The sequence below is a fragment of the Canis lupus genome, chromosome 21 (genome assembly GCF_003254725.2).
Source record: "Canis lupus dingo isolate Sandy chromosome 21, ASM325472v2, whole genome shotgun sequence".
NCBI lineage: Eukaryota > Metazoa > Chordata > Mammalia > Carnivora > Canidae > Canis > Canis lupus.
Window position 1 is genome coordinate 13,688,888 of NC_064263.1, and position 25,049 is coordinate 13,713,936.

Below are 25,049 nucleotides of genomic sequence, written 5' to 3' on the forward strand. Positions count from 1 at the left end.
TGTCATGTGTGTCATCTCTTAAGAATTTTGTTAAAATACTTGTATGTATGTATTTCATAGTTTCTTTTTAATGACTAACATATAGGGTTGGTGATGTGGTTTACTACTTAGATAAACTGCTGCTTATGACATTTCTTTACATTTCTAACCTTTTTATTAATCCATAAACACTGTCAAGGTTTTTGAACGTTTTTAAGTAAAAAAATCCATTGATATTTTATTAATATATATGATAATGATATACTACAAATTATTTTTAATTACTGCTTGCTTTTTTTCCTGAGTGGTAGATGTATGCTGCAGCCCTGTTTATGGGATGCACTAAATTTTGCAGTATTGACACTACTGATAGAGCTTATGTTTTATGATATTTGTAATAAACTATTAGATTTGTAAGGGGATTATGCCAGAGATTAAATTTCCCTTGTCAACCTTGATAGTGTTTTAGTATAGGTATTCTTCTGTTAGATATTGGAAATACAAGGGATTTAAGGTAGTTAGTGAATGTACATGTGAACTAAAATGCTCTCTGTGTATTTTCTGTTGTGTAAGTATTTGTTCTAATCCAGTGTTATTGCATTATGTAATTGTTCTCCCTGGGAAAAACAGAATGGCATGCATTTTCCACAATACGTAAGTGACCAAAAACTAGCCTTTTTGCAATAAATTGGCATGCTATTAACAACTGCTATAGCAGAATCTCATAACCTTCCAGCTATTACTTGTTTTCACATTCAGATTTTCAATGTGCCAAAAATTCTTTCTAGCATCTACTGATTTCATGGATGTGTTGCAGAATTGATTCTAATGGTGGCATGGGAAATACAGATTTTTTTTTCTTGCTTAATATTCTGCCATTTGCTGTCAGATGGCTGGGTGTCTCTGTGTGTGTATCTGTGCTGCCACTATGCACTTGATGATTTCTGAATGAAGGGAAATGTTGATTGTGGTAATGTTGAGAATAACAATTGCATGAAATCTTACAGGCTTCTGCTGTACTTGGCAGTTTGTCTACTGCTCTTGCAGCTCTCAGTTTTGAAGTAGGGAGAGACCAATAAGTCCTACATATGCTCACTGAAATACTAAACTTTTAACTATTCACTTTAGTTATGCTTCATTTAACTTCTCCATGCATATGTTCAAATTGCCATATACTTTCAGTTATTTTTTATGTTTCAGCAATGTTATTGGTCTTTCTCCTGTATTCAATTTCAGTTTTCATTATAAGATAACACACACACAGGGAATGTTGTTAAGACAGCAAATATATCTAAAATGATTTTGTGCTCAGATTGTATATTTATAGAGCATAAGTTAGAGTAGGAGGAGTGGACCTTAAAGATCTAGGGCTAGGTGGCTGTTTTAAGCATTAAAGCATAAACAGGTTTAAAAATTTATTGCTCCTCCAAATTGGTGCTTTGCAGAAGATAGTTTAAATAATTTAGAGTAAATTAGAAGGAATGTTAATATATGTACTCTGTATAAGAACTGTGTGTGTCCTAGAAATAGTCATACCCAGTGTTTTGAAATCTATGGGGTTCTTTGAAAAAAGTGAATGAGGTCTTTAAGAAACTAGTTTTTTGGAAGATTAGATTATTAATTGATTTGGGATCTTTGATTTTTTTTCCTTGCTCATAAAAATGAAGCACCTAGGAAAACATTCACTAATATTACTTTTTCTTGGTAAATATTTTTTATGATAGTGATAGATTTTAAATTTTAGAACTTTCAATATTTTTTAAAATTTGAAGATTTTTAAAGCTGTAAAAAAGCACACTGAAATTTTAGATCACTGTTATATCTAAGTTTAAGTGATTTTTTTCTAATAATTCTGCTTTTCTGCTAATTTCAAGACACTCTTTTTCATTGAGCATTAACTGACACAGTTATTAATGATCACAAATGTCCCATTTAATCACAGCTGTCTTAGCAATTCTTTTTAGTGGAACTGCAGCTATTGATTCCTTGAACTCAGTTGACATACGTGAGTTATACGTCCTTGTTTATCTTTTCTCCACCATGTCAGGCACCCCCTGTAATGGCCTATCCTGCTACTACACCCACAGGCATGATAGGATATGGAATCGTAAGTATTTTTCCAAACACAATTTTTGAAAATAGATTGATTCATAGTTAACATGCCTTAATAGAGACTTAAGTAAAAAAAAGAACTTGGTGCGTACCCTTAGTGCCAAACATAGAGCATTGGTATCATAAGTATTTCTAGAATAGTCATTATACAGCAGATACACCACTTATTAATGTTCACAGTATTACTTGGCTTATTTTTCCTCTCATAACTTTGCTAAGCACTTTATATGTATTACAGACTCATTTAAACATTGATATTAATTCCAACCCTTTGCTTGTGTGACCTTACATTAATACCATTTAAGTTGTATAACCTTAATACTGTAAGGGGAAGGGAGGATTTAACATTTCTCAAATTGTGTAGGGACAAATTTAGTTCAGTACAGGCCAGAGAAACTTGCCTATGACCGTGATTGCTACCATACAGAAATACTCATTTTACCTTTAAGCTGCCCACAATCCATATTCTACACTGTCCTTACTCTCCCAACTTTCTTAACATGTGACTCACTTAGAAAAGAAATGGAGGTAATGACTTCAGTCCCCTATATGTGTTTGAGGAACTGTTGCTGGTAGGAGGCAGCACCAGGTCCCTTGGGATTGCTACTGTGGCTGCTGTGCTACTTTATTTACATCTTGTGAGAGTAGCTTTTTGCCTACATATGAAGAAATTTCATAGCTTTTGTATTGGTGGTTACCATAGAAGAAAGGAATGTGCTCAAAATCTCATAAAGTTAAAGTGAAGCTCTTGCTATAAGTAGGAGTTTCATTAAAAGGTTAAATAGAATTTGTAGAAAGATAAGATTTTAGAGTATGGTGTTTTAACCAAAATAATGGAGTGATTTCTGTATGTTCTATTTGGTTACTTATTTGTGTTAATTTTATACTGTGGAGTAGTAATTTTTAAAGAGATGGTTGAGATTCTATTTTCAGTTACTCAATGAACTAACCTCTTCGAGTGTTATTTAAGCCTCTTCTTGGTTTTCCCCTAACAATAGCTGAAATAAAAGGAAAACCACAGACAATAACACTTTTCAAAGTATTTACTTAAGATCACTTGCATGATGGCATAAGAACGTGGTTTGATGTACAAAGGCAGTTTGCTTTGAAATATCTTAGCCATTTTAACCTAGTTTTAAGTTTTCCTATGTTTAAAACTGCAAGTTTGGAAATTTTGGATTGGTTAAAATTATTTTGTCTGCTATACTGTAGAAAGGTTTACATTTTGCTTAAATTTAAACCTTTTTTTTTTTTTTTACAAATTTTAGAATTGAACACATTAAAGACTTTCAAAAAAAAAACACAAGAATTTATAGTTGTTTTATTTGTATTTACAAGAATTTTTCCTTTGAGTTAAAGGTACTAGTATTTTCCATTCCTGTCGTCCTTTTTATTTACTACCTAAAGAAGATAATAATATTAATTAACTTAATATTTTTCTGTTTTTTAGCCTCCTCAGATGGGAAGTGTACCTGTAATGACACAACCAACCTTAATATACAGCCAGCCTGTCATGAGACCACCAAACCCCTTTGGTCCTGTATCAGGAGCACAGGTATTAATGCGCCACATGTAACTCTCTTAATGGCCTGATGCAGGAAGAATAGAATGCTAAAAATTCCTTTCATACAACTTAGAAACAAACAAATTATAAGTGTTTTTACCCTTGATGGTAGATGTTGTTTTCTTCCTATCTTTATCAGCTAAGAGCTTTTAAGAATATTATTTGGAAGGAATGGACAAGCAGATTACAAACATTAAGGATGGAAAATTCTTGACAACGTATAGTTGGTCAATCCAGAGGATGGTTTTTCTGAGGTTAAGGAACCTACTTTCTGTTCATGATTCTGGCTTGCTCTCCTTTGTGAACCTTGAACTTGGAGCTCCAGTGTATTGGCTTGAATGGTGCTACAACAAAGATGTTGCCCTTAAGATATTTGTGAAACATGACAAGTCTACAAAAAATTGTGAATGTTATTTTTTCATTAGGTAACTTCCTACCACTGAGGATTGTATTTATAAACAAAGCGGGGTGAGGGCGCAATAGCGCTTGGGTGGCTCAGTTGGTTAAGCATCTCCCTTCATCTCCCTTTGGCCCAGGTCATGATCCCAAGGTCCTGGGATCAAGCCCCTCATTAGCCCCCCTGCTCAGTGAGAAGCCTGCACCTCCCTCTCCCTCTGCCTGCTGCTTCTCCTCTTCCCCCCTGCTTGTGCGTGCCCACTCATACCCACGCTCTCTCTCTCTGTCAAATAAATAAAATATTTAAAAAAAAAAAAAAAAAACCACCTTGAAATGCCATGCTGACCTAATTCGTTTTAAAGGAGAGACTTTGCTCTTCAGATGTTTCTCAAGGCCTCTCTTCCAGTTCCTGAAATTTCACCCAAATATTTACACTTTTTCATTTCATTATTGTTAGCATTAGGGGTATCTGGATTTTTTTTTTTTTTAAGCTCTTCCCCACCGTGGTTAGGAGAGATGTGCAATTTCTTTGTTATTTACTTCTCTGGTGGCCTAATGGTAGATGAGACATTCATGAAGTGATAGAATGGCTTCTCATTTTGTTTGTGGCTCTGCTCCTATTTAACAATTAAAAATAATTACAATTGTTAAAGTACTCCTTTCTTACACTGCTTCTGATGCCAACTGATTGGTTACTGTCAAGTGTTTAATACCTATTTGAAGACATTGGTTTGAGCATTTTGTAATGGACTTGTTATTCCTTTACCACTTGAATACATGTGGTATTATACTTGCAAATGCATACAATGTTACCCTACCAATATTAATTATATTGATCATTTTTAATCTAGTCTCTTTATTTCATAGACTTATGAAGCACAGGCAACAGGCATTCAGTCCTTTTGCTTTTCAGTCTTTTGAGTATTTAACTCAGTTCATAAATTGCCATCTCAGGGAGTACCAACTGGTAACTTGGAGTGGATAGTAAATTTAGTTCTGATTAAAAGGTAAAAATTCATGTTCTTTGCAATTTATATACTTGCCCAGATGCCTCTTTTTTTCCCCTGTTATCCATGTTAAAGTAGCCTTTTCTTCTTGTTCCTTAATCATAGTATTTACAATGAAGATAGCTAGGAGTGAGGGTAATTGATGCAGCCATAACTTTTATATAAGTCAGCTGTTTTATATGTATTCATTTTAATAAAATGGATTATGAGTGTATGCAGTTTTCTTTCTCTTCTGTCTTTTACCACTAGTAGTCCTAAATACTGGCTTAACTTGCTAAAGAAATATACTAGATCTTGATAATCTTTTAAAATGTTGATGACTTCTAGTGATGTAGATGTTTTCTTGAGATTATATGTCTTCCTTGTGTCCTTTATTATTTCCTTCAGTTTTTTGTTACTTATACTTTTTTTGTTATTTATACTTTTAACTTCAGATATGTATCATTTATTTCTTTTAAGATCTATTTTTTAAGAAAGATCAGGTGTTGGGGGTAGGGGCAGAGGGAGAGAAGCAGACTCCCCACTGAGTGTGGAGCCTGACTCAGGGCTTGATCTTATGACCCTGAGATCATGACCTGAGTTGAAACCAAAAGTTGGACCCAAGCTTGACCAACTGAGCCACCCAGGGGCCCCTATTATTTATTTTTAAAAAATAATTTTATTTTTGATGCATAGACTGATTAGCACCTTAAATGTATTTAAGAGAAAAAGCTATATTTCAGTGCTATAAATTTATCAGAAACCGCTGACTACAATAATTTTTTCCCTGATGTGTAGCTAAACCCTTTCATACTCAGTCTAGTCTGGGTCTCGTCTTACAGATTCCTGTCTCAGAAACAAAATACATTATAACCTTAAGCTTGAATACTGCTTGACATTTTCTAAGCATTTATTATCTTACTTTCCTCTCAGAATAATCTTGAAGGTAGATAGGCTTACTATCACCATCCCATTTCATAGAGAAAGCTAAGATTTGGAAAGGTTCTTCAATTAAATAAATGGGGAAATGCAGTTTATCTCCAGGAATCCCTGATTTCTGGTCCAGGGCTAATTTGTACCACTCTACCTCTCTACTAATGAGATTGAGCCCATATGGCTACTATACTAGGGCTGTTTTCCTTTTGGCAGTGGTAAACCACTCTACAAATCTTTGGGTTTCCTGCTAGATTATAAATTACATTTATACATTCCAGGATATAACTTCTATAGAGGTCAAGAATGTCTTCAGTAGTTTTGGGACTACTTTTAGCCTCACTGAAACATTTTATATGAATTTTGCTTTTTTAAAAAATATATGGTTGGGGCAGCCCCCGTGGCGCAGTGGTTTAGCGCCGCCTGTAGCCCAGGGCGTGATCCTGGAGACCCTGGATCAAGTCCCACATCAGGCTCTCTGTATGGTGCCTGCTCCTTCCTCTGTCTGTGTCTCTGCCTCTCTCTCTGTCTCTATGAATAAATAAATAAAATCTTTAAAAAAAAAATATATATATATGGTTAAATAAATTGTAGTAAAAATCTGCCTTTATAAAAAGCGCTGCTCCCAGCGCCTGTTCTTATTCCAGGTTTTATATCCTGTTGCCTTCTAAAACCCACATAACTCACTGAAACACCAAAAAAGTGCAAGAATTTCAATGAGCATGAAAAGAGATAATGAAATACCTTTTCCTAATCAAATTATGCCAGAAGAGAAGAGAATAAGAACATTAGAGTAATAAGTTTTAAGTTAAGAAATCAAATTTGATGTACTTTATTTTTATTTTTTTATTTTTTTTCAAATTTGATGTACTTATCTCTAAATATTACAATTGAAGAAAGTACATGAAGGAAGAAAATGAATAACTAGAAAAAGGAAATCAAGTGGCATTGAAGTGTTTCGATCAGTTGAAAGAATCTCAAATCTGTTTTTAAAGATTGCGATTGTATTTATTTTAGGAAGAGAGAGCTCGCATGTGTATGCACAAACGGGGTAGGGGCAGAGAATTTCAAGCAGACTCCATGCTGAGACTCTCACAACCCTGAGAACATGACTTGAGCCAAAATCAAGAGTCAGGTGCTTAATGACTGAGTCCTCCAGGCACTCCAGAATCTCAAATCTGTTAATATTACTTTTCATTCTTTCTCCCCTTTGTTCTCCAGCTGTCTCATCACAAAGCCCCACTAATTGTTTCTCTGCTATCATTAGATCCATCTTTCTTGCTTTCAGCAGCCTTCACCCAGATTGGAATCCTTTATCTCATGCTTTATTTTACAATAGTCTCCCTGTGTTTCTTGCCTTTCTAATTTAATCCATTCTGTAGATCCTGGAACAATCTTCCATAGGCAGTATTTTTAGCATCAGACCTCCATACTTAGAAGCCTAAGGAAGTAAATCTAAATATAACTGAACATATAAGCCATTCCTTTAGCTTTCCTTCTGTCTTAACAGCTATACCTCACAGAGTCTCCATATTTGTAAGAGTAATAGTGAATAGAACATTCAGGTTCTTCAATTCCCACGCCTTTACAGTTCTCAGTAAGTAACCCTTACTCTGCTATAGCTTGTCTTTGCCAGAAATCCTTCATCTATCATAAAGGAGATTTATTATTTATTTTTTTCCTTTCCTTTCCAATATTTTTAATTTTTTAAGGTTTCATTTTAATTCCAGTTGGTTAACAGAAATGTTAAATTAATTTCAGGTGTATAATATAGTGATTCAGCACTTCCATATATCGCCTGGTGCTCATTATTTATTTTTTAGTCATCTCTCATTCTTTTCTAGTACTTGTGAGATCTGAGGTTTTTTCCCTTATCCTGCATTATTTTTCTTTATAGAACTTAATGACTACCTGACATCTGTTCGTCTGTCCCATCTGTCTATCCATCTATCCATCCACTCATCCAATCTAGCAAGAGACTCCTGGAATGTATTATAAGCCTCGTAGAGGCTGGCTTCTATGTGGCTTGTTTACTTTTGTGTTCCTGGTTCATAATAGTTTTGAACATTGTCAGAGAAGTGAATCTGGTTGAAAACTTGCCTTTTCTATTGTGTAACTCAATTGTTCCTCATTGATCTCTTTTTCACTTCCTTGTAGCCATTGTAATAATTTATAGCCATATTTAAAATTGGTTTAATTTGTTGGCTAACAGTTACTGTAAGCTAAAATACTAGATGACTGTCACCCAAGAAATGAAGATACTTTTAATATCATGATTGGATTTTTAAAAATATTTTATTTATTCATGAGAGACACAGAGAGAGGCAGAGACACAGGCAGAGGGAGAAACAGGCTCCGGGCAGGAAGCTGGATATGGGACTCTATCCCAGGACTCCAGGATCACGCCCTGGGCCAAAGGCAGATGCTCAACCACTGAGCCACCTAGGCATCCTGATTGGATATTTTTAATAATTAAAAATTTAACTGTTTATCTTTGAAGTAGGTGAGATTTTTTTCATCCTCTAGTTTTTAAGGATTCTGAGCCAGTCCCTTGAATTAATTTTGCCCATTCAAATGCTAGTTATAACCAGAATAACCTTTCAATTCTCTTATTTTCTTCCCTTTTTTCATTTGGATTCAAATGAAATTCAAATGAATTCTGTCCTTGAGGACAGAGTAACATCTATTTGTACATAGAAGTAAATGATAATTTAAATGTAAAATGAAATCCCATCAAAATAAAATATTTTAATCAAATCCCAATTCTACACCTTTTGCCAAAAATCTTTCCCTGCTTCTTGTGCTTTTTGGGATCTATTACCCAGGGCATAACTTGTATCTTCTGGTCTCTTGTTTGCTTGCTTACTTTAATATTTTTGAGAGTATCTCAGCCCTACCAGATATGTTTATCTTCTTGCCATTTAGTGAGGCATTCCAAACAATTGTGTTCTGTGTCCTACATTAAATCTAGGTTGCTCTAAGTGCTGCATTAGTGTTAACTAGTACCTTCCAGGGATCCCTGGGTGGTGCAGCGGTTTAGCACCTGCCTCTGGCTCAGGGCGCGATCCTGGAGGCCCGGGATCGAATCCCACATCGGGCTCCTGGTGCATGGAGCCTGCTTCTCCCTCTGCCTGTGTCTCTGCCTCTCTCTCCCTCTCTCTGTGACTATCATAAATAAATAAAAATTAAAAATTAAAAAAAAAAAAACTAGTACCTTCCAGATGGCTGTTAGCTCAGACTAGACTACTCTGTTCTTTAGGATATTGTCTTTAATAGACTATAGGATAGTATTGAAATTATGACTTCCTATACACTTAACCTGTTCTCTCATTTTTGGGGCTGGCTCCTTCTGTATTTTTAGGATATCTTATGTAACTGTCAGTTGCTTAAAAAGATGGAGATTGGGTTCTTCTGTTTCATGTCCAATATTGTGGCTTTAAAAAAAAATATGTTCTACATTAGTGTATCTGCCTAGATGTTTGACTACATGGAAAATACTAGATCCCTAGGTTAGTGATTTTTTTTTTAATCTTTCATGTTTCCTCCCAGTTTTGCTCACAGTATGATGGCTTGTTATGAGTGTGTTTGTCTGTTAACTAGAGGAGAACAAGGACTCTTATGCCTTCTCTTAATGGTGTTTTATATAAATCTTACTGGTACTTATTGATGTGTACATTGAAATGTCCATTGCTGACCAATTTGTTAAACTCATTCTGGATGGCATTCTGCAGCTTTGCTATTAAAAGCATGAAGACAGTTAAACCTAGTTAGTTTCAGTTTTCTTTTGAAGTCATTATGATGTGAAATAATATTCTTTTAGTGGATGTTTACCAGGCAATTTAGATATTGAAGATCTTGGGAGGAGTGGGTGTTGTTAGTTGTGTTCTTATCATTTCCTTATATGAGAAACTCACTCTGATCCCATACCAATCTATTTTCCCAAAAGCAGTATGACAACCAGAGTGTTACATATGGGTATTTAATTTTTAAAATAAGCTGTTAGAAGTTGTGTTGGTTTCTTGATTGGTATTGGGTTTTTGTTTTTTTTTAATGAGGGTTACCAGTTTTATTTATGGAGGATATGGCTAAAGATGCAAAATGGCTGCTATGTTTTGTTCATAACAGCCGATTTTAAGTAAGTCTGACATCAGTTAAGTGTGTGAAAGGAAACAATGGCTTGTTGTGCAGGCCTTTTACCCTTCTAAATAGGGACACTGTTGGATATAGGAATAATTCAAGTCTTACCAAAAAATTGCCTTTTTAATGACTTTCTTGTGTGTCAGAGCTTGTGGCTCTTTTTACTGTTCGGTTTCTTCCCCTTCCCTTCCCACTTCCCCCTTCCCCCTTCCCCCTTCCCCCTTCCCCCTTCCCCCTTCCCCCTTCTCCCTTCCCCCTTCCCCCTTCCCCCTTTCTCCTTCCCCCTTCTCCCTTCTCCCTTCCACTTTCCTTTCCACTTTCCTGATGTGTTTGTTGTGGGTGTTGGCGATGCTCTTCTATCAGCTGATTTGCCCAGCTGGATTTCTGTGATGAAAGCCTTTTGCCTTGTCAGCAGTGTGTTATGCTTATTTATCCTTGCCTCATAGAAAAGACCATGAGGGAATTTACTTTGAGAATTGGGATTTAGTACCATAGGTGACAGTTCTGTAGTCCCCAGGGCACACCTGAATCAGTCAAAACAAAAATTTGAGGAGTTCCATCTGCTGACAGTGTTGATAAGACAACCTATAGAATAAGGCCTTTTTAGTGGGTTTTTGCTTAGGACATCTAATTTCTTGTCTTGAACAATACCAGAACATATTCTTAAATCTTGAATGACTATAAAGTTCTTCAAAACCTTCATGATGAATATCCATGATCATATACAGTACTGTGTGGATAGCAAACACAGGGGTGTATTGACTTTCTAACATTTACTAGGGAAGTCTCTTTTAAAAAATGATTTATCTAGTCTTTCTTTAACATTTCTCTGTATGTAAATATAGCCATAAATTCTAGCTGAGTTGGAATTAATTGGGATAGATTTTAAAGAGGAAACAAAGCACCTGTCTTGGATTCAGCACACCTGCATTAGAGTCTCCTGTTAGTTTGCTGGGGCTGCCTGTAACAAGTATACCACAAACTTGTTGGCTTAAAACAGAAATGTATTCTACAGTTCAGGAGGCTAGAAATCTGAAAACAGTGTGTCTCTAGGGCCATGCTCCTTCCAAATCCTCTAGAGGAAGATACTTCCTTTCTTCTTCCCCGGAGGGAAAGACCCATTTTTTGGTCTTCAGCTCAGGCACTTCAGTCTCTGCCTCTATCACATGGTGTTCTCCTGTGTCTGTCTTCATGTGGCATTTCTCTCTTATAAAGACAGCAGGCATTGTATGAGAGCCCTTTTAATGGTAATTTTACCTTGTGTACTTTATAAGGTTGCTATAAGGATCAAATAACAAATATTTGAAACTGACCTAGGAATGTTTTTCTTTATTGATTATTTTAAGGAACTTTTTACTTGTTTTTAGTAGAAAATTATATAAGGTTTCCTTAATTTCGGTGCTCATCTCTATTCCCAAATTCTCATTTAACTTATTCTAATCTAATATAGTTTATATTTCTTTCCATGCATTACAAATATTCTTGATTGTAAATAATTCATACTGCATTATTTTGAAACCTTAATTATGACTCTGTTATCTGACAACATCAGGTAAATACATAGATGCAGGCCATGGTGGTGACAGGGCAGCCCTGATGATCATGGTCTGTTTTAGGGCATGAATCATCTATTTACACAGTAGACTGTGGACATTATTTACAGGAACCAAGCCATGTCATTCTTCAGGACAGTATCAGCACCATTTTAATTGGCTCAACCTTTGTGGAAAGTCGTGTTAGCCAGAAGTATAAAACTTTAGTTTATAATAATTAAAATATTTATTTGGAGTAAATAATCTGTTTTAGGGGGAGGGTAAGCCTTTCTTGAAATGTCTAAGTCTACAATTCTCTCCTTAGACATTTTTAATAGAAATCCAATATATAAATCAGGTAAAAACAGGTAGTCTCAAACTCATATGGAACACAGTTTGGAAAATTTTTTTTTTAACCAAACTGAAGTGCCATATTTCCAGTAAATGGCAAATAAGAGATGTATTATTGATATATTTAATTACTACTTTGTCTTAGCTTTTCATTTCCTTTGCTTTTAGGAACTAAGTTGATATGTCGTTGGAATCAGCAGTGAACACTTTATTTCAGATAAGTTGAGTCCGTGTTCATAATTCCCACCCATTAAGTGGGACTTGAAGAGGACTTCTCTTATCCTTGGAAGCACTTCTGATATACAGATGTTTATTTTTAGCTAGGCCAATTAATAATATTTTCTCTGATCAGTTTAAGAAATCTTATAATCTATTTCCCTCATTCCATTTGGTTTTAACTCTTTTGTCAATTTAGGTTGCCATAATTCTAGTGAGATGACTGTAGATGCCATTTTGGAATAATTCATAGCTTCTTTGTTAACAGTTTTAAGTTATCATAGACTGTAGCAGTTGTCTGATGTCCCTAAGATGAATAATGCTTTGAGAGTGATGGGAGTAATGTTGGCATAACTTTGTGATGTTACTGATAGAGAGAAGCCCAACATGGGGTTACGTTAAACACAAACCCAACAAGCAGCTGTCGGAGACACTAGACTAAACCTACAGGGCAGGCTACCTTATATAATAGTAGGGAAATCTCTCTTTTAGCTGTACTTCACAGAGACAGCTGAGGAGTAGCATTATCTACACTGTGTATTTATGTCCTTGTGCAACTGGATCTAATTGTGCGATTATCATCCTGGCCATGTTCTAAACATCATCAAGAACAACTTCCTGTTTTGATGTTCTGTGACTCTGTGTTGAGTTTATAACTGATGTTTCTGTCTCTTAAGTGTTTTGATTGCACAGCATTATTAGGAAAATATTTTTTAATCATGTATCCTTGTACATACAGCTAATATATATTTATAAGTTACATGTTCCTACTATTAGGTATATTTAAAAACAAAAATAGAAATGTTAAACAGGTAAAAAATAAGGGGAGTAGTTCTAATATTTTCTTCTAATGTCCTACGTTAGAGATCATTTTTATTTTTATACAGAGCTTGTTTTATCACCAAAAAGCATTTTAACATGTTATAGAATGCTTAGTATAATTATATTATATATATGTAATTAGAATGTATATTATACATTCTAAATGCTTAGAATGTGTAAGTCATTGCTAGTTTCTGAACCAAGAGACAGGTAAAATATGTGTCCTACATCTGAGGAGCCCAAGGATAAGTGTAATATGGACACACAAGTGACCAGTTGCTGACAGAATAAGAAGCATTATAAGAGAAACACAGAATGTTGAGAACACAGTGGAGAGCAAGGGCACCACAGATCTGATGACATTTGAGCTGGGCCTCTTATATAAGAGTAGATAAACATTTGACTGTGGGAGATAGGGAAGTTTGAACTAGTATTTGAGCTACTAATATATGCCAAGCAATGTACAGGATGCTTTATGTATATTTTTATTTAATCCTCAAGACAGTCTTAAAAGGAGATACAAATTTTTAGTCTAGATAAGCCCTGTTTATAGACGAGCCATGATTAGATTCAGTGCCATCCTTCTACAAAACTCTACTCTGTCAACCCAGACAAAGGAAGTTTATCCATTTTTCTCATAAGATGTTGACCTTGCTTCTCTAACAAAGACAAAGTGAGTCTCTACAGCATTGATATTTGCTATGCAGGCAAAATTCAAATGGAAAGAAAAGATGTGGCCAAGTTGCTTCTTCTCCAAGAATTTTAAGCACAGCCAGTGATAGGTCAGGAGTTTATCCTTAAAATATCCAATTCTTTATTCTTCTTTAAGCTTTTAGTTGCACTAATCTCACTTTGAGACTGCTGTGTATTTATGTATTTGTTATGTATGTATTTATTTTCTTGTTCTGACCTGAAATTTTCTTTCTTTAGTGCTGAACAGGAGTCTAATGAAGGAATAACCATTTTTATTTTATAACATTTGGTGTAGCAGTAGAATTACTTGTTTAAAATTTCTTTTAAATATATTTGCCTCTTATTAAAGTTAACTTATGATTTCTGTACTCTTTCTTATATTAAACATATGCTACAACCAAAAAAAAATCTTTCTCTTGACATTTTTCAGCATTTTTTTTCCTAAGATTAGAGTGGAGAGAAAGAATGGAGGAATTTCAGCTAAGAGTTACCATCATCAGTTACTTATAAATCTTAGTATTTCTATTTATATGTTGATCTTTTCCTACTGTTTCTCAATATTTTATTTTCCTATAAAGTGAGAAAGTAATACTAAGTATGTCTGTATTAGAGTAAAACTGACTACTTTCTTTAAAAAGCATATTCACTTGTGCTGTAGGTCAGTTTAATTTGAACAATAACTGTGCTAATTTTTTTTAATTCTGTGGGCATTTGTATAGAGAATATTTTAAATAAATGGGTAAAAGGGCATTTTTTGTTTTGTTTTTAAAGATTTTATTATTTATTTGTTTATGGGGTGGGGAAGAGCTCGAGTGAGAGGAGAGACTGAGAGGATAGAAAAGGAAGAGAATCTTCAGCAAACTCTGCACTGAGCACAGGGCTCAATCCCATTACTCTGAGATAATGACCTGAGCCAAAATCGAGTTCAAGGCTCAACTGATGGACCTATGCAGTACTCCTGGGGTTTTTTTGGTTTTGTTTTAAATAGGCTCCATGCCCAGTGTGGGAGCCCAATGCGGAGCTTGAACTCACCACCTTGAGATCAAGACCTGAGCAGATATCAAGAATTGGATGCTTGACTGACTGAGCCACCCAGGCCCACCAATCCAACCCCCTCCTTGCCCCCTGCCATGTTTTGCGTCTTTTTGTGATGGCATGTTTATAGTAGAATTTTTTTTAAGGGGGTCACACAGACCTAGTACTAGCAGCCCTACATAGTCTCTAATTTACTCACAGAATGATAAGTAGAAGGTCAGCTCTTCTACTTGCAAGTGACTTTTGTAGACTCTTCCAGTCTTGCTGCTTCTCACCCACCAGGATCCTGTTGCTCCTTCATGATCTTTTGTGCTTCCTACTTTCCTTGAGCAGTAATTGGGCTATTGCAGCGTGTTTCCTTTTCTTTGTCTTTATTCTCAGAGCTGACTCCTTCCTCACCAGTGCATGGTATGCCTATGCTTTGGTACAGGTGCCAGGGAAGAAGTGGGTATAGGTGGTCCAGGACTGCTTCATGGCCCTGCCTTTAGCACTCTGCAGTCAGCTAAGCCAGTCTGGGCCATGGTTTCATGTGCTTGATATGAGTATTGATGAGTATTATTATAGGGATATTAGGTCTTGTTTTCACGTTTTAATTTGGCTACATATTTATAAATGTAAAACGTATGTGGATTTTACCAATTTTAAGAGAGCGGAAGTATTTGAAACTGGCACTTTTTTTCTTCCCAAGGAAATTGATCCTCTTTAACATTATTTGTAAGTCTGTAGGACTTCTCTCTAGCAGTATGCTCTCACACTTTGAGAATAGAAGTGTTTCCTTTGACATACTCTTCGTGCATTTTCCTCTGGGACTGTTGGGTCTTCAGACTGCTGTCCTTATGAAAACATGGGACTTTAAGATATTTTAGTATGGGCCTTTCATAGGAGATTTGAGATTTTGGATGCAGTCTATCCACAATAAGGGATTTTCAGTGTTTGTGTTTGAACTTCAAGTGAAAGAGAAAAAATACTGTTTTGGAGAGAAACACAGTTAATCCTAGACTTCCTCCAACTTACTGACTGTTGATCACTTTACTTAAAAATCATTCTGTTTCTGAATGCTCATCCATGGTTGGTTCTGAAGTGAGGAGGAGACAGCTTTCCAGTTAAGTTTCACCTTAATCTGTCTCTGCCTGGCTGTTATTTGAATCCCCAAACCCAGACTGCTGCTCCATCCTCCCATCTGGAGCTGCCTGTGTAAGTGCATCATCCTTTGCATTGTTTCTTTCTGTTGTCTTTGGACTTTTATTTCTGAGAACAAGGTATGGAATAGGAAAATGTCTCAACCACTAAAATAACTGAAGATGACTTCTAAACCTTTCAGTTGATTTTGTCATCCACAACAAATTACATTTGTGATGTAATTTTTGTTGAAAGTCACTGGCTGGCTATTCATTCTCTGCAGTGCTTTTCTTTAAAAAAAAAAAAAAGGTAGAAATGAAATCACTTTGAACCACCAAAGATAGATTATGAGGCTTGAAATCCATTACAGGATTTGAATGTTGGAAAAAGAATTGAAACTATTCCCATTTTGTCAACTTTGATTTAATACTCAATTGAATTTCCCTAAAAGGACAGCTCATTTCATAATAGCCCAGTGCTTGCATGCCTCTGCAATCTTATGCAGGGGAGAGAAAAAAAATTAAGTTTGTTCCAAATGAAAAGGATTTGTGTTTGGTTTGAAATATTCAAAGTAGGTTGGTGAAGGAGATACACATATGAAAATGAACATCAGTGAACATCATTCTTCAGGAACTGTCATTCTTTGAGGAAATTCTTAAAGATACATTACTGAGTTTAATAAACTATTTGCCTCACTGTATATTCAGATTAAATGATAGCATGTAATTCCAAGAATCAAGCAAATGTAATCCGGTAGAAAAGAGAATCAATGATCTTGAGTATTCCCTATATTCAGGTGACCTCTAAAGTCACTTTCACCTCCCAGAGTATATGCATCAGCCACAGTGTGTCCAGAGAAACAGGCAGGAGACAATTCCATGTGGAAAAAGTGTGAGCAGAAGACAAGACCTCTTAGAGGAAGGAAGGAAAGAATATTACAGGTGGATGTGTTGGGTCTGGATGGAGGTCAGAGTCTATACAGCTCTTTGGACACAGGAACCCATCTTTCCTCAATTATAAAGAAAAAAAAAATCACAATTATGCACTTTCTTTCCCTCTTCCCCTCCATCCACAATAGAAGTCTTCAGTGTGGGTCAGCTTGTATCAGCCTTTTTGAGTAAAAGATTTTATTCCTTTGGAATTTCAGAAACAATTTGTTTTCTGAAAAACACATGCCATTGGATATACTTTAACTTGACATGTGATTGAAACTTTTGTTTTAATAATTCCATTTTCTACAAAAGCTGCCTTTATATTTATTAAAGATGACAAAACAAAAACCACTTCTTCTTTCATTACATTTTCTGCTTTCATGTTCTGTCATTCAGAGATCTTTTTTTCTTTCCCTCTCTCTGTCTTCTTTTCCCCCAGCTGTCGGCAGCATCCAGCCCCTCCAGTCACAGTCCTCACAGAGCTTCAGGAAAGGACCCTTTTGCAGAGCTCTCTTTGGAGGATTTCTTATAAATCACTTTAGGTATTGCTGCTTGTTGGGGGAGATGGGGACTTAAATACTTTAAAATTTTATCAAATATTAAACACAGTTCACTCTTCTCCTTTGTTTCTTTAAAGGACTCTAGGTTCTCACTCTTCCTCCTCCTCTATTCTTTAGGTGAAGAATAAAAATAGATCAAAATAGGCCATAAGGACAAACAACTTTTGGAAAATATCTTTTAACATAATTAGGTGTGAAATCAACCATCTCTCATGTTTACATATAAGCATCCACTGCTCACAGCAGATGGGTGGGATCAGATACTACCCTTAACTGGATGTTTTTGTCAGTCTTACAAGATGTACAAAGAACAACACCATTCTACATGTTGGATTAGAGCTTGACTAGGCGCATCTCTAGTTTGAACATAATGCCCCTGAACATTAGTTGTGAAGAATTCATTTTAACAGTTTCTTTAAAGTGTCGTATTCATATGTGCCTTTTCATTTAAAAATTGTAACATTTTCCCCTAACAGACTTTTTTTTTAAAGTTAAGGACTAGCGAATACTTTATTGCCCTTTTTGATAGAAGGATTCTCTGTTTGATCTGCACTGCCTCTCTTTGCTGGAAGGCAGTGAGATTTGTTCTTCTTGGTGCTCTAGCCCCCAGGGTAGATAGAACTTCTAAATCTTTGAGAGTTTGTACTCTTCGGATGTGACAAGTTTATTAGCACTTCTACTTAAGTAATGTCTTTGGATGAACAGTTTCAGGGATATCCTGAGTGAAGTATCTGAGCAAACAGTGATGCCCTATTGAAAACTATTCCTTTGTAGATCTTTCAGATTTTTATTTATATTAGTAAAGAAATGATTTAGTAAGTATAATATTACTCTTCCCTTAATTATCTCTAATTTTATGATATCATTGGAAATAAGTCAAAGTGTGCTTTTCTTGTTTTTTTTTTTTTTTCGTTTTTCTTTTTTTTAATTGTGCTTTTCTAAATGAAATTTTCACACGGAATATTTGTGTTCATGAAGAGATGCTCTGAACTTCTCATTGAAAAATTGTTCATTTTCTTTCATCCCCTGTCTCTTGGTTTTTAGTAATTAGAAAGATATATTTGGAAGTCCCTCTAACTAGGCTTCAAATATTGAGGTCTGGCACATGGTGAGCTGATAATACTGACTTAATTTTGTAATCAGGGTTGTGATAAACATGTAAACATTTCTGGGCCAGTTGAATGGGAAAAGCCACAAAGCATTTTTATTTGTGAGAAGAATACAAGGCAGTGAATGAACTTACGTTCCTTTTTTTTTTTTTTCCAGATACAGTTTATGTAACTAGATGGAAGAGAATGGAATTATTCCAAAAAGACGAGTGCTCAAGCAGCAAATACTTACTTCCAGCAAAATCCAAACTGCTGTCTCTTAAACTCTCTTCTTCCATTAGAATGCTACAGTAACCCAGTGAAGGCCCATGAAGGAAATTGGGACTAGTCTATAGGAGAACGTTATCAATACAGTTTATAAAGCCAAGAATTGCCATGATTTCAGACTAAGATCTGTCTTTTTGGTGACTAACCCTTCAGTTCTTTCAACTCTTATTAATACCCATAATCAGTAACCTACCAAGAAAAGCCCTTATTTGGAAAGTGTGAAATTTGTATTTGGAAAAGCTGCCTGGAGAGAAGAGCTGTGTCCTTTACTGTAATGCAACAGGACTCTTTTGAGGGGATCAAAATCATAATTCTTAATTATGCAGTATTTTTCTTTTCTCCAGTCCTCACAGATACAGAAACAATAACTAAAATTAACTTTTCTTTTTAAAAAATTATATATTCAGTTTGCAGTAGACATTCCTTAAGTATTTGTATTTATTTATGATTATCAATTTACGTAACATTAATATTGTATCAGACCTCCTTATGAAAATGAGTATGGATGTATACAGTATGTTTGATTTTTATCCATTAAGAGCGAATCTGATTCAGAATGCTTTTCAGCTGACATACAGAGCACTAAATATTTTAAGGCAAGTCCATAGGTCTGAATCGCTTAAGAATTCTCAGTCTCTATGGGATTTAGGGAAGCATTATAAATGCATTAATCCTTATAGTCAATTCTGTGCCTAGGATTTTGCAAGGGAACAGTTCACTGACTAGGAAAAGCACTACATTTTAAATTCAGCATTAGTGCATTGGGAAGGAACTTTACTGCTTTGTGCTTGGCATGTCATTATTTTCCATTTGACATTAGGGCCTTTCCAAAATGAATGTGAGGAATTGCTTTCACTTCAAGACTTTCCTTCTTTTCAGTAAAACTCTAGGAGGTGTTATGGGGGGAGGGAAGGGAACCAAATCCTTGAAACTTTTTATTTGGCTCATGCCATGTTATGATCATGTACCTTTTAAATAAGGGGAAATAGTATCTTTAAAGTTAATGTCTAGCCAAGAGTTTAGTTAACGAAGAATTAAACTGCACTGTTGATCGGTGCTTTGTGTAAATACATCTTAACGTTTTGGTTGAGAGGGGCCTTAAGAAGGACAGTTCATTGTAGGAAAGCAATTCTGTACATGAGTTTAAGCATACTTGTTGCATTGTCTCTGCAGATTCTATTTTTGTTTACAATATTAAAATGTATGTTAGCAAAAATGGGTGGATTTTCAAATAAAATGCAGCTTCCACAAAACTTTTGTTATGGTATTCTGGTCTGAGGTGCATTTTGTTTTCTTACTCCTTTTTCTTTATCATCAGTATCATTATTTTTTGCTAATAAAGATATACCCAGGTGATTATATTTGCTGATTTAATAAAATGTAAATTTTATTTGTTTTAATTTCCTAAAAGATTTATCTTTGTACCTTTTGTTACCTTCTAGACTCTCATTGATAAACTAAACTACTTAATTAAAATTGTTTATTTTTGTCTTTTGATCAGATACCTTCAGTCAGGTAAGTTTAAGGGAGAAAATGCTTTGTATTTGGCACATTGATGCCAGAGACATCTCTTACTGTATCATGTTTCATAGTAGTAAGTAAGATTCAGAATACATGATGGAGGGATTAAAGATGGCATCGATAAGAGTCTGCATTATTGGAAGAAATCATCTTTATCCGATATACTATGTTAATTTTATTAGTTTCTAAGTTGCACTCTTTCTAAACCCTTTTCATATAAACTGGGAAATTGTACTTTTGTAGTTAACTTCCTAATGTTATCACAGATTTTGATTGGTCTCATGTTTGAACAGATCTTCAATGGCAGGTCTATGGTTTATTCCTTTTATAATTACATTATTATTATTATTTTGTATGTTTATGAAGGTACTTTAGAAGTATTGTCATCCTGTTGTTGGAACAACTTTGAGAATTATTGGGTAGGTGATACCTACATTTTACCCATTTTGTAGATTGGAATCAAGAACTGGAAAAGAACTTGCTCAAGTCGATAAGCTAACAGGGGAGTCAGGTGTTTGGTTTCTGGTCTTTTTTATGACCTGCTGTTGTTTATTCCAATGTATGAACTGAAAAGGGAATTCTGTCCCTCTGCATTGTAGACTGGTGACCACTTTTCTGCATGGTCTTCTTCCATGAAGTACATTTCCTGCTTCCCTTTCTGATGCCCAGACAATCATGGGCAAGGAAAAAATACAAAACACATGATCATATTAACTTTAATCACAGTATAACCAGTGAGGTAAATTAGCTAGCTGTTGAATGCTTAATATATTAGGTTATACACCTATACATACACACACCATCTTAATACTTAACTACCAAGTTGGCAGCGGTTGCAGAGAGACATAAGATGAGTAGCTGCAGAAGGCAGCTATACTCGTCCCAAATCGTTTTCAAACTTAGTTTTTTGCTTTTGACTTAATATCTTACTATCATCATTGAACATTTTCTTAAAAATACCCTTTTCTTAACCAGTGGCTTGAGAGTCCATATTTAGGAGGAGGCCTTACGTTAGACTAGGAGTTTTTTCTCCACAAACAAAACACCCCTGGAAAAGAGGTTTTTATGGGATAAGTTTCTCCTTGAACTAAAATAATTTCAAGGCTCTTTTCTTGTTCATCATCATCAACAAACATGTTTCCAAATTCTGAGAGTTGAGAGTACTGATGGGAATGCTTATTTAATACTCAATGGAGAGAAAAACATCTCTACATTCAGGATAAGTGTGGCTCCTGTGTGTTGGGCAGAGGCTGGGTCACAGACTTTCTGGAGAGGCCACAGCACTCAGCCAGATGAACATGCTCCTACCTTACAGAAAAGATGGCTTCAGGGCTTCTGTCGGTGACCACTGCAAATAGCTGAGCTTTGTTCAGCCATATTTGCTACTTTCCAGGGGTCTGACTGGCCAGGAATTCTGCTGTCTGAATAGGCTCGGAATGGAAAGCCTGCAGTATCATCTTCCATTTTTGTGTGTCACCAATCAAATGTTTTCTAAGTCTCTAACTAGTATTTCTGTCTAATTTTGATGTAAACACTTAGTAAATGTCCCATTTGTTACTGATGTCAGTGTGCATGTATAGATTTTATTCTGGATGAAATGAGCCACGTTGTTAAAAGTTGTGTCAAGTTTTCTCTGTGGTATTGGGGGATGGGGCAGGTATGACTGTCTTCAGGCAGAATAGTAGTAGAGTACACTCAGAGGAGGCAGACAGCGAGGAGAGGAAAGGGAGAGGAAAGTTTTATAGAAGTTCCGTTTTCTAATCAGTTCTTATTTAAAATAGCTCTTCCTTTAGCTGCTCCCAAAAATAATACTAAGGTTGGGTTTTTTTTTTTTTTAAAGATTTTATTTATTTATTCATAGAGACACAGCTAGAGAGAGAGAGAGAGGCAGAGACACAGGCAGAGGGAGAAGCAGGCACCATGCAGGGAGCCTGATGTGGGACTCGATCCCGGGTCTCGATCCCGGGTCTCCAGGATCACATCCCGGGCCAAACCGCTGCGCCACCGGGGCTGCCCTAAGGTTGGTTTTGAAATAAAAATTGCTGTGTGAGAATAACCCAGGGAGCTAACCCTAACCCTGTCTGAGTATTCTAGTCAGGTCCCTTCCTGTCTTCCTTGGGCCTGGGCACTTGGCAGCTGCACTGTACTCCCAGTATCATCCCCTTGACCCTTGACTGGGACCGTAGGGCAGAAAATATCAACAGAGAAGTAGACAGTCCCCACTCCCCACCATACACTTGGACTCCAGGCTGTCTGAACTAATGTGCAGAACTTAACAGTTGATTTCTTTAGCCTTTCAGGAGCACTTTACATGGAAGCATCAGGCATACCACACTGGGACTGCCAGCTAGCTTAGTGGCTATCTTAAAAGGCACAAAATGAAATCTTAACTTCTGGTCATTTTTGTCCTGAAGAAGGGTGGAAACTGAAAAGCTTTTTGCTTCCAAGTAATGACATTGAAGGAGGCTCAAAAGACCTGGAGGAGGCAGGTTGAGGCAGGCAGAGGCAGTACAATGCAAAGGGAAAGACATCAGAGAGAACAGGATGGCTGTGCCCATTGTATAGTGTTCAGAATACCTATTGCTGGGAGCTAATCTTTTATAACTACTATGCTGACATGCAGAACTTAGTAATTTATGAGGGACAGAATTCATTTCATATGTGGGTCCAAAGTAGAAATGAAAGAATGACAGTACACTTCTTACAGAGGTTAACTGGCGTCATGCTGGCCTAAAAACAAGAATATGGTAGGATAATATGAAATGATAGAAAATATATGAAAGTTTCTGTCCCCTGTTCCTGGCTCAGAGCTCCTGAGACCCTTCTAATTTCTTAAGAGCACTAGGAGCATCTTTGTTCTTTGACCCCGATTCCTGATAAAATTACTAAATCTCTTGGAATTTCCTGGGTGACAGAGTTATCTTTTGTTTTAATGCGGCAGCTCTCTCTGATCTCCCGGATGGCTCCTGGATGAGAGCTGGTCGCCAGGAAGACCAATGTGTCATTAGAAGCTTAGCAGTTTAGCCTGACCACATCCTTGAGGATAGAGAGAGGGACTGGAGATTTGAGTTAATGATTGAACATGCCTGTGGAGTGATGAAGCCTCCATAAAAATACAAATATTAAGGGATCTGGGGATTTTCCAGGTTGGTGAATAAATCCATTTGGTCAGGAGGGTGGTGCACCCCACCTTCACAGGGACAGAAGCTCCTGCACTTGGTACTGACTTATGAATCTTCATCTGGCCGTTATCTGTATCCTTTATCATATCCTTTATTAAATAATACTGGCAAACATTTGATGTTTCCCTGAGTTCTGTGAGCCATTCAAATTATCAAACCCACAAGAACCCCCATTTATAGCTAGTGAATAAGAAGTATGGGTGACAACCTGGACTTGAAATTGGCATCTGGGGCATTGGGGAAATTTGGGCAATCTTGTAGGACTGAGCCCTTCACTTCTGGGGTCTGCACCAACTCTAGTTAGTATGAAAGTTGAATTCTAGGGCACACAAGTGTTTTTCTCATGCATTTAAAGAGCTTAAAATAACTGAGGTGTTTATGTGATAGAGATGGCATTTCAGGAGAGTAAAGATAAGATGGATTATTTAATAAGTGGTTTTTACTGGCACCATGTATCTGGGGAAGGGTGACAATTCCCTCCAACATATACCAATATAAATTCCAAATGGGTTGAAGAGTGTCAATGTAAGGAATTAGAAAGGTGAAGAATATATGTGACTATCAGGAAAATAACAGGAGGGAAAGGATATGGTAAAAGCAGTTAATCAAGGAAGAACTGAACTGATAATGAAAAAAATGAATAGTAACTAAAAAATTAAAATGGGAACAACAACTTTCCAAGTGTAAGGACATTTTGAGTGCTTTTGTATGTATTCATTTAATCAAATCTATGGAGAAAGCACTTTTGGGCCATATAACTTTTGTTTTATCTATTTTATAGATGAGACTGAAGTCTGGAGAGAGTACCTCACTTTGTGAGCTTTATCAACTAAGTGAGCTATAATCCTGAGCCTTTGTGGTCTGGCTATAGTTCTGCTCATAACCACTTAACTGCAGGCTGCTATAGGAGGATGCCATGTTGGTTACCTATCAAAAAGAATTGATGTATATAACAGCACAGACAGGAGCGCATGGGGTTTGATTGCTGATTTACAGCTGACGTGAATATAAGCTAGTACAGCTTTTTTGGATGGACGTTAGCTTAGGGTTGTCAGAAGTCTTGAGAGTTTTACTGCTGATCCAGTAATTAACTTTTAGGAAATTTACCCGCAGAAATAACCTGGGGATGAGGTCTTTTCTAGGGAACTTGCCTTGAGTTGTTGCATAACACATAAGTTTAAAATCAGGAATTGCTTGTATTGAAGAAGAGGTCAGATTAGCAGGATGCCATACCTTGAGACTATCTTGAAACAAAACCTTGCTCTTGTGGGTCAGTTTACATCAGCAGATAATAGACGATTAGAGACTCAGTGCAGATCTCTATTGCAATCATTCCAGATTAAAGCCAGTCGACGCTAACCAGGCTCTGCCAATACCCAGGCCAACGAAAAGTAGAAAGATGTTTTCTCCCTCGGGAGGGTTGGCTGGTGATGAGGTGGAGAGAGGGCATTTCCACTGAAGACAGGAGAAATACTGGTCCAAGGTGCTTAGAAGAACAAAATTCTCTACCAGTCACCCAACAGAGAAGAGAGCTTTACATTTCTCAACATGAGTTCTGTTATAGAAGATTTGGGAGGTAAGTGGAACTCTAATTTCCTTGTCC

General features: G+C 36.2%; 1 protein-coding gene and 1 long non-coding RNA gene across 23 annotated transcripts in view; both read left to right on the plus strand.

Annotated features, from left to right (window-relative positions):
* PICALM (phosphatidylinositol binding clathrin assembly protein) overlaps positions 1–19,996 on the plus strand; it is a 102,165-nt gene extending 82,169 nt beyond the window's left edge. For 9 of the 22 annotated variants that reach the window (XM_025419386.3, XM_025419385.3, XM_025419387.3 and 6 more), the window contains 5 exons: positions 610–633; positions 2,027–2,086; positions 3,542–3,646; positions 17,247–17,349; positions 18,634–19,996. In XM_025419386.3, the coding sequence (XP_025275171.1) occupies positions 610–633; positions 2,027–2,086; positions 3,542–3,646; positions 17,247–17,339 (282 nt within the window). In that variant the 3' untranslated portion in view covers positions 17,340–17,349; positions 18,634–19,996. The remainder of the gene's footprint in view (positions 1–609; positions 634–2,026; positions 2,087–3,541; positions 3,647–17,246; positions 17,350–18,633) is intronic. The other 13 variants (XM_025419388.3, XM_025419397.3, XM_025419395.3 and 10 more) reach the window with 3 other exon arrangements.
* A 2,296-nt stretch (positions 19,997–22,292) lies between these two features.
* Positions 22,293–25,049, plus strand: part of LOC112642073 (uncharacterized) — a 91,918-nt gene continuing 89,161 nt past the window's right edge. Inside the window, exon 1 of the long non-coding RNA XR_007404742.1 lies at positions 22,293–25,022. This is a non-coding gene — a long non-coding RNA (uncharacterized LOC112642073). The remainder of the gene's footprint in view (positions 25,023–25,049) is intronic.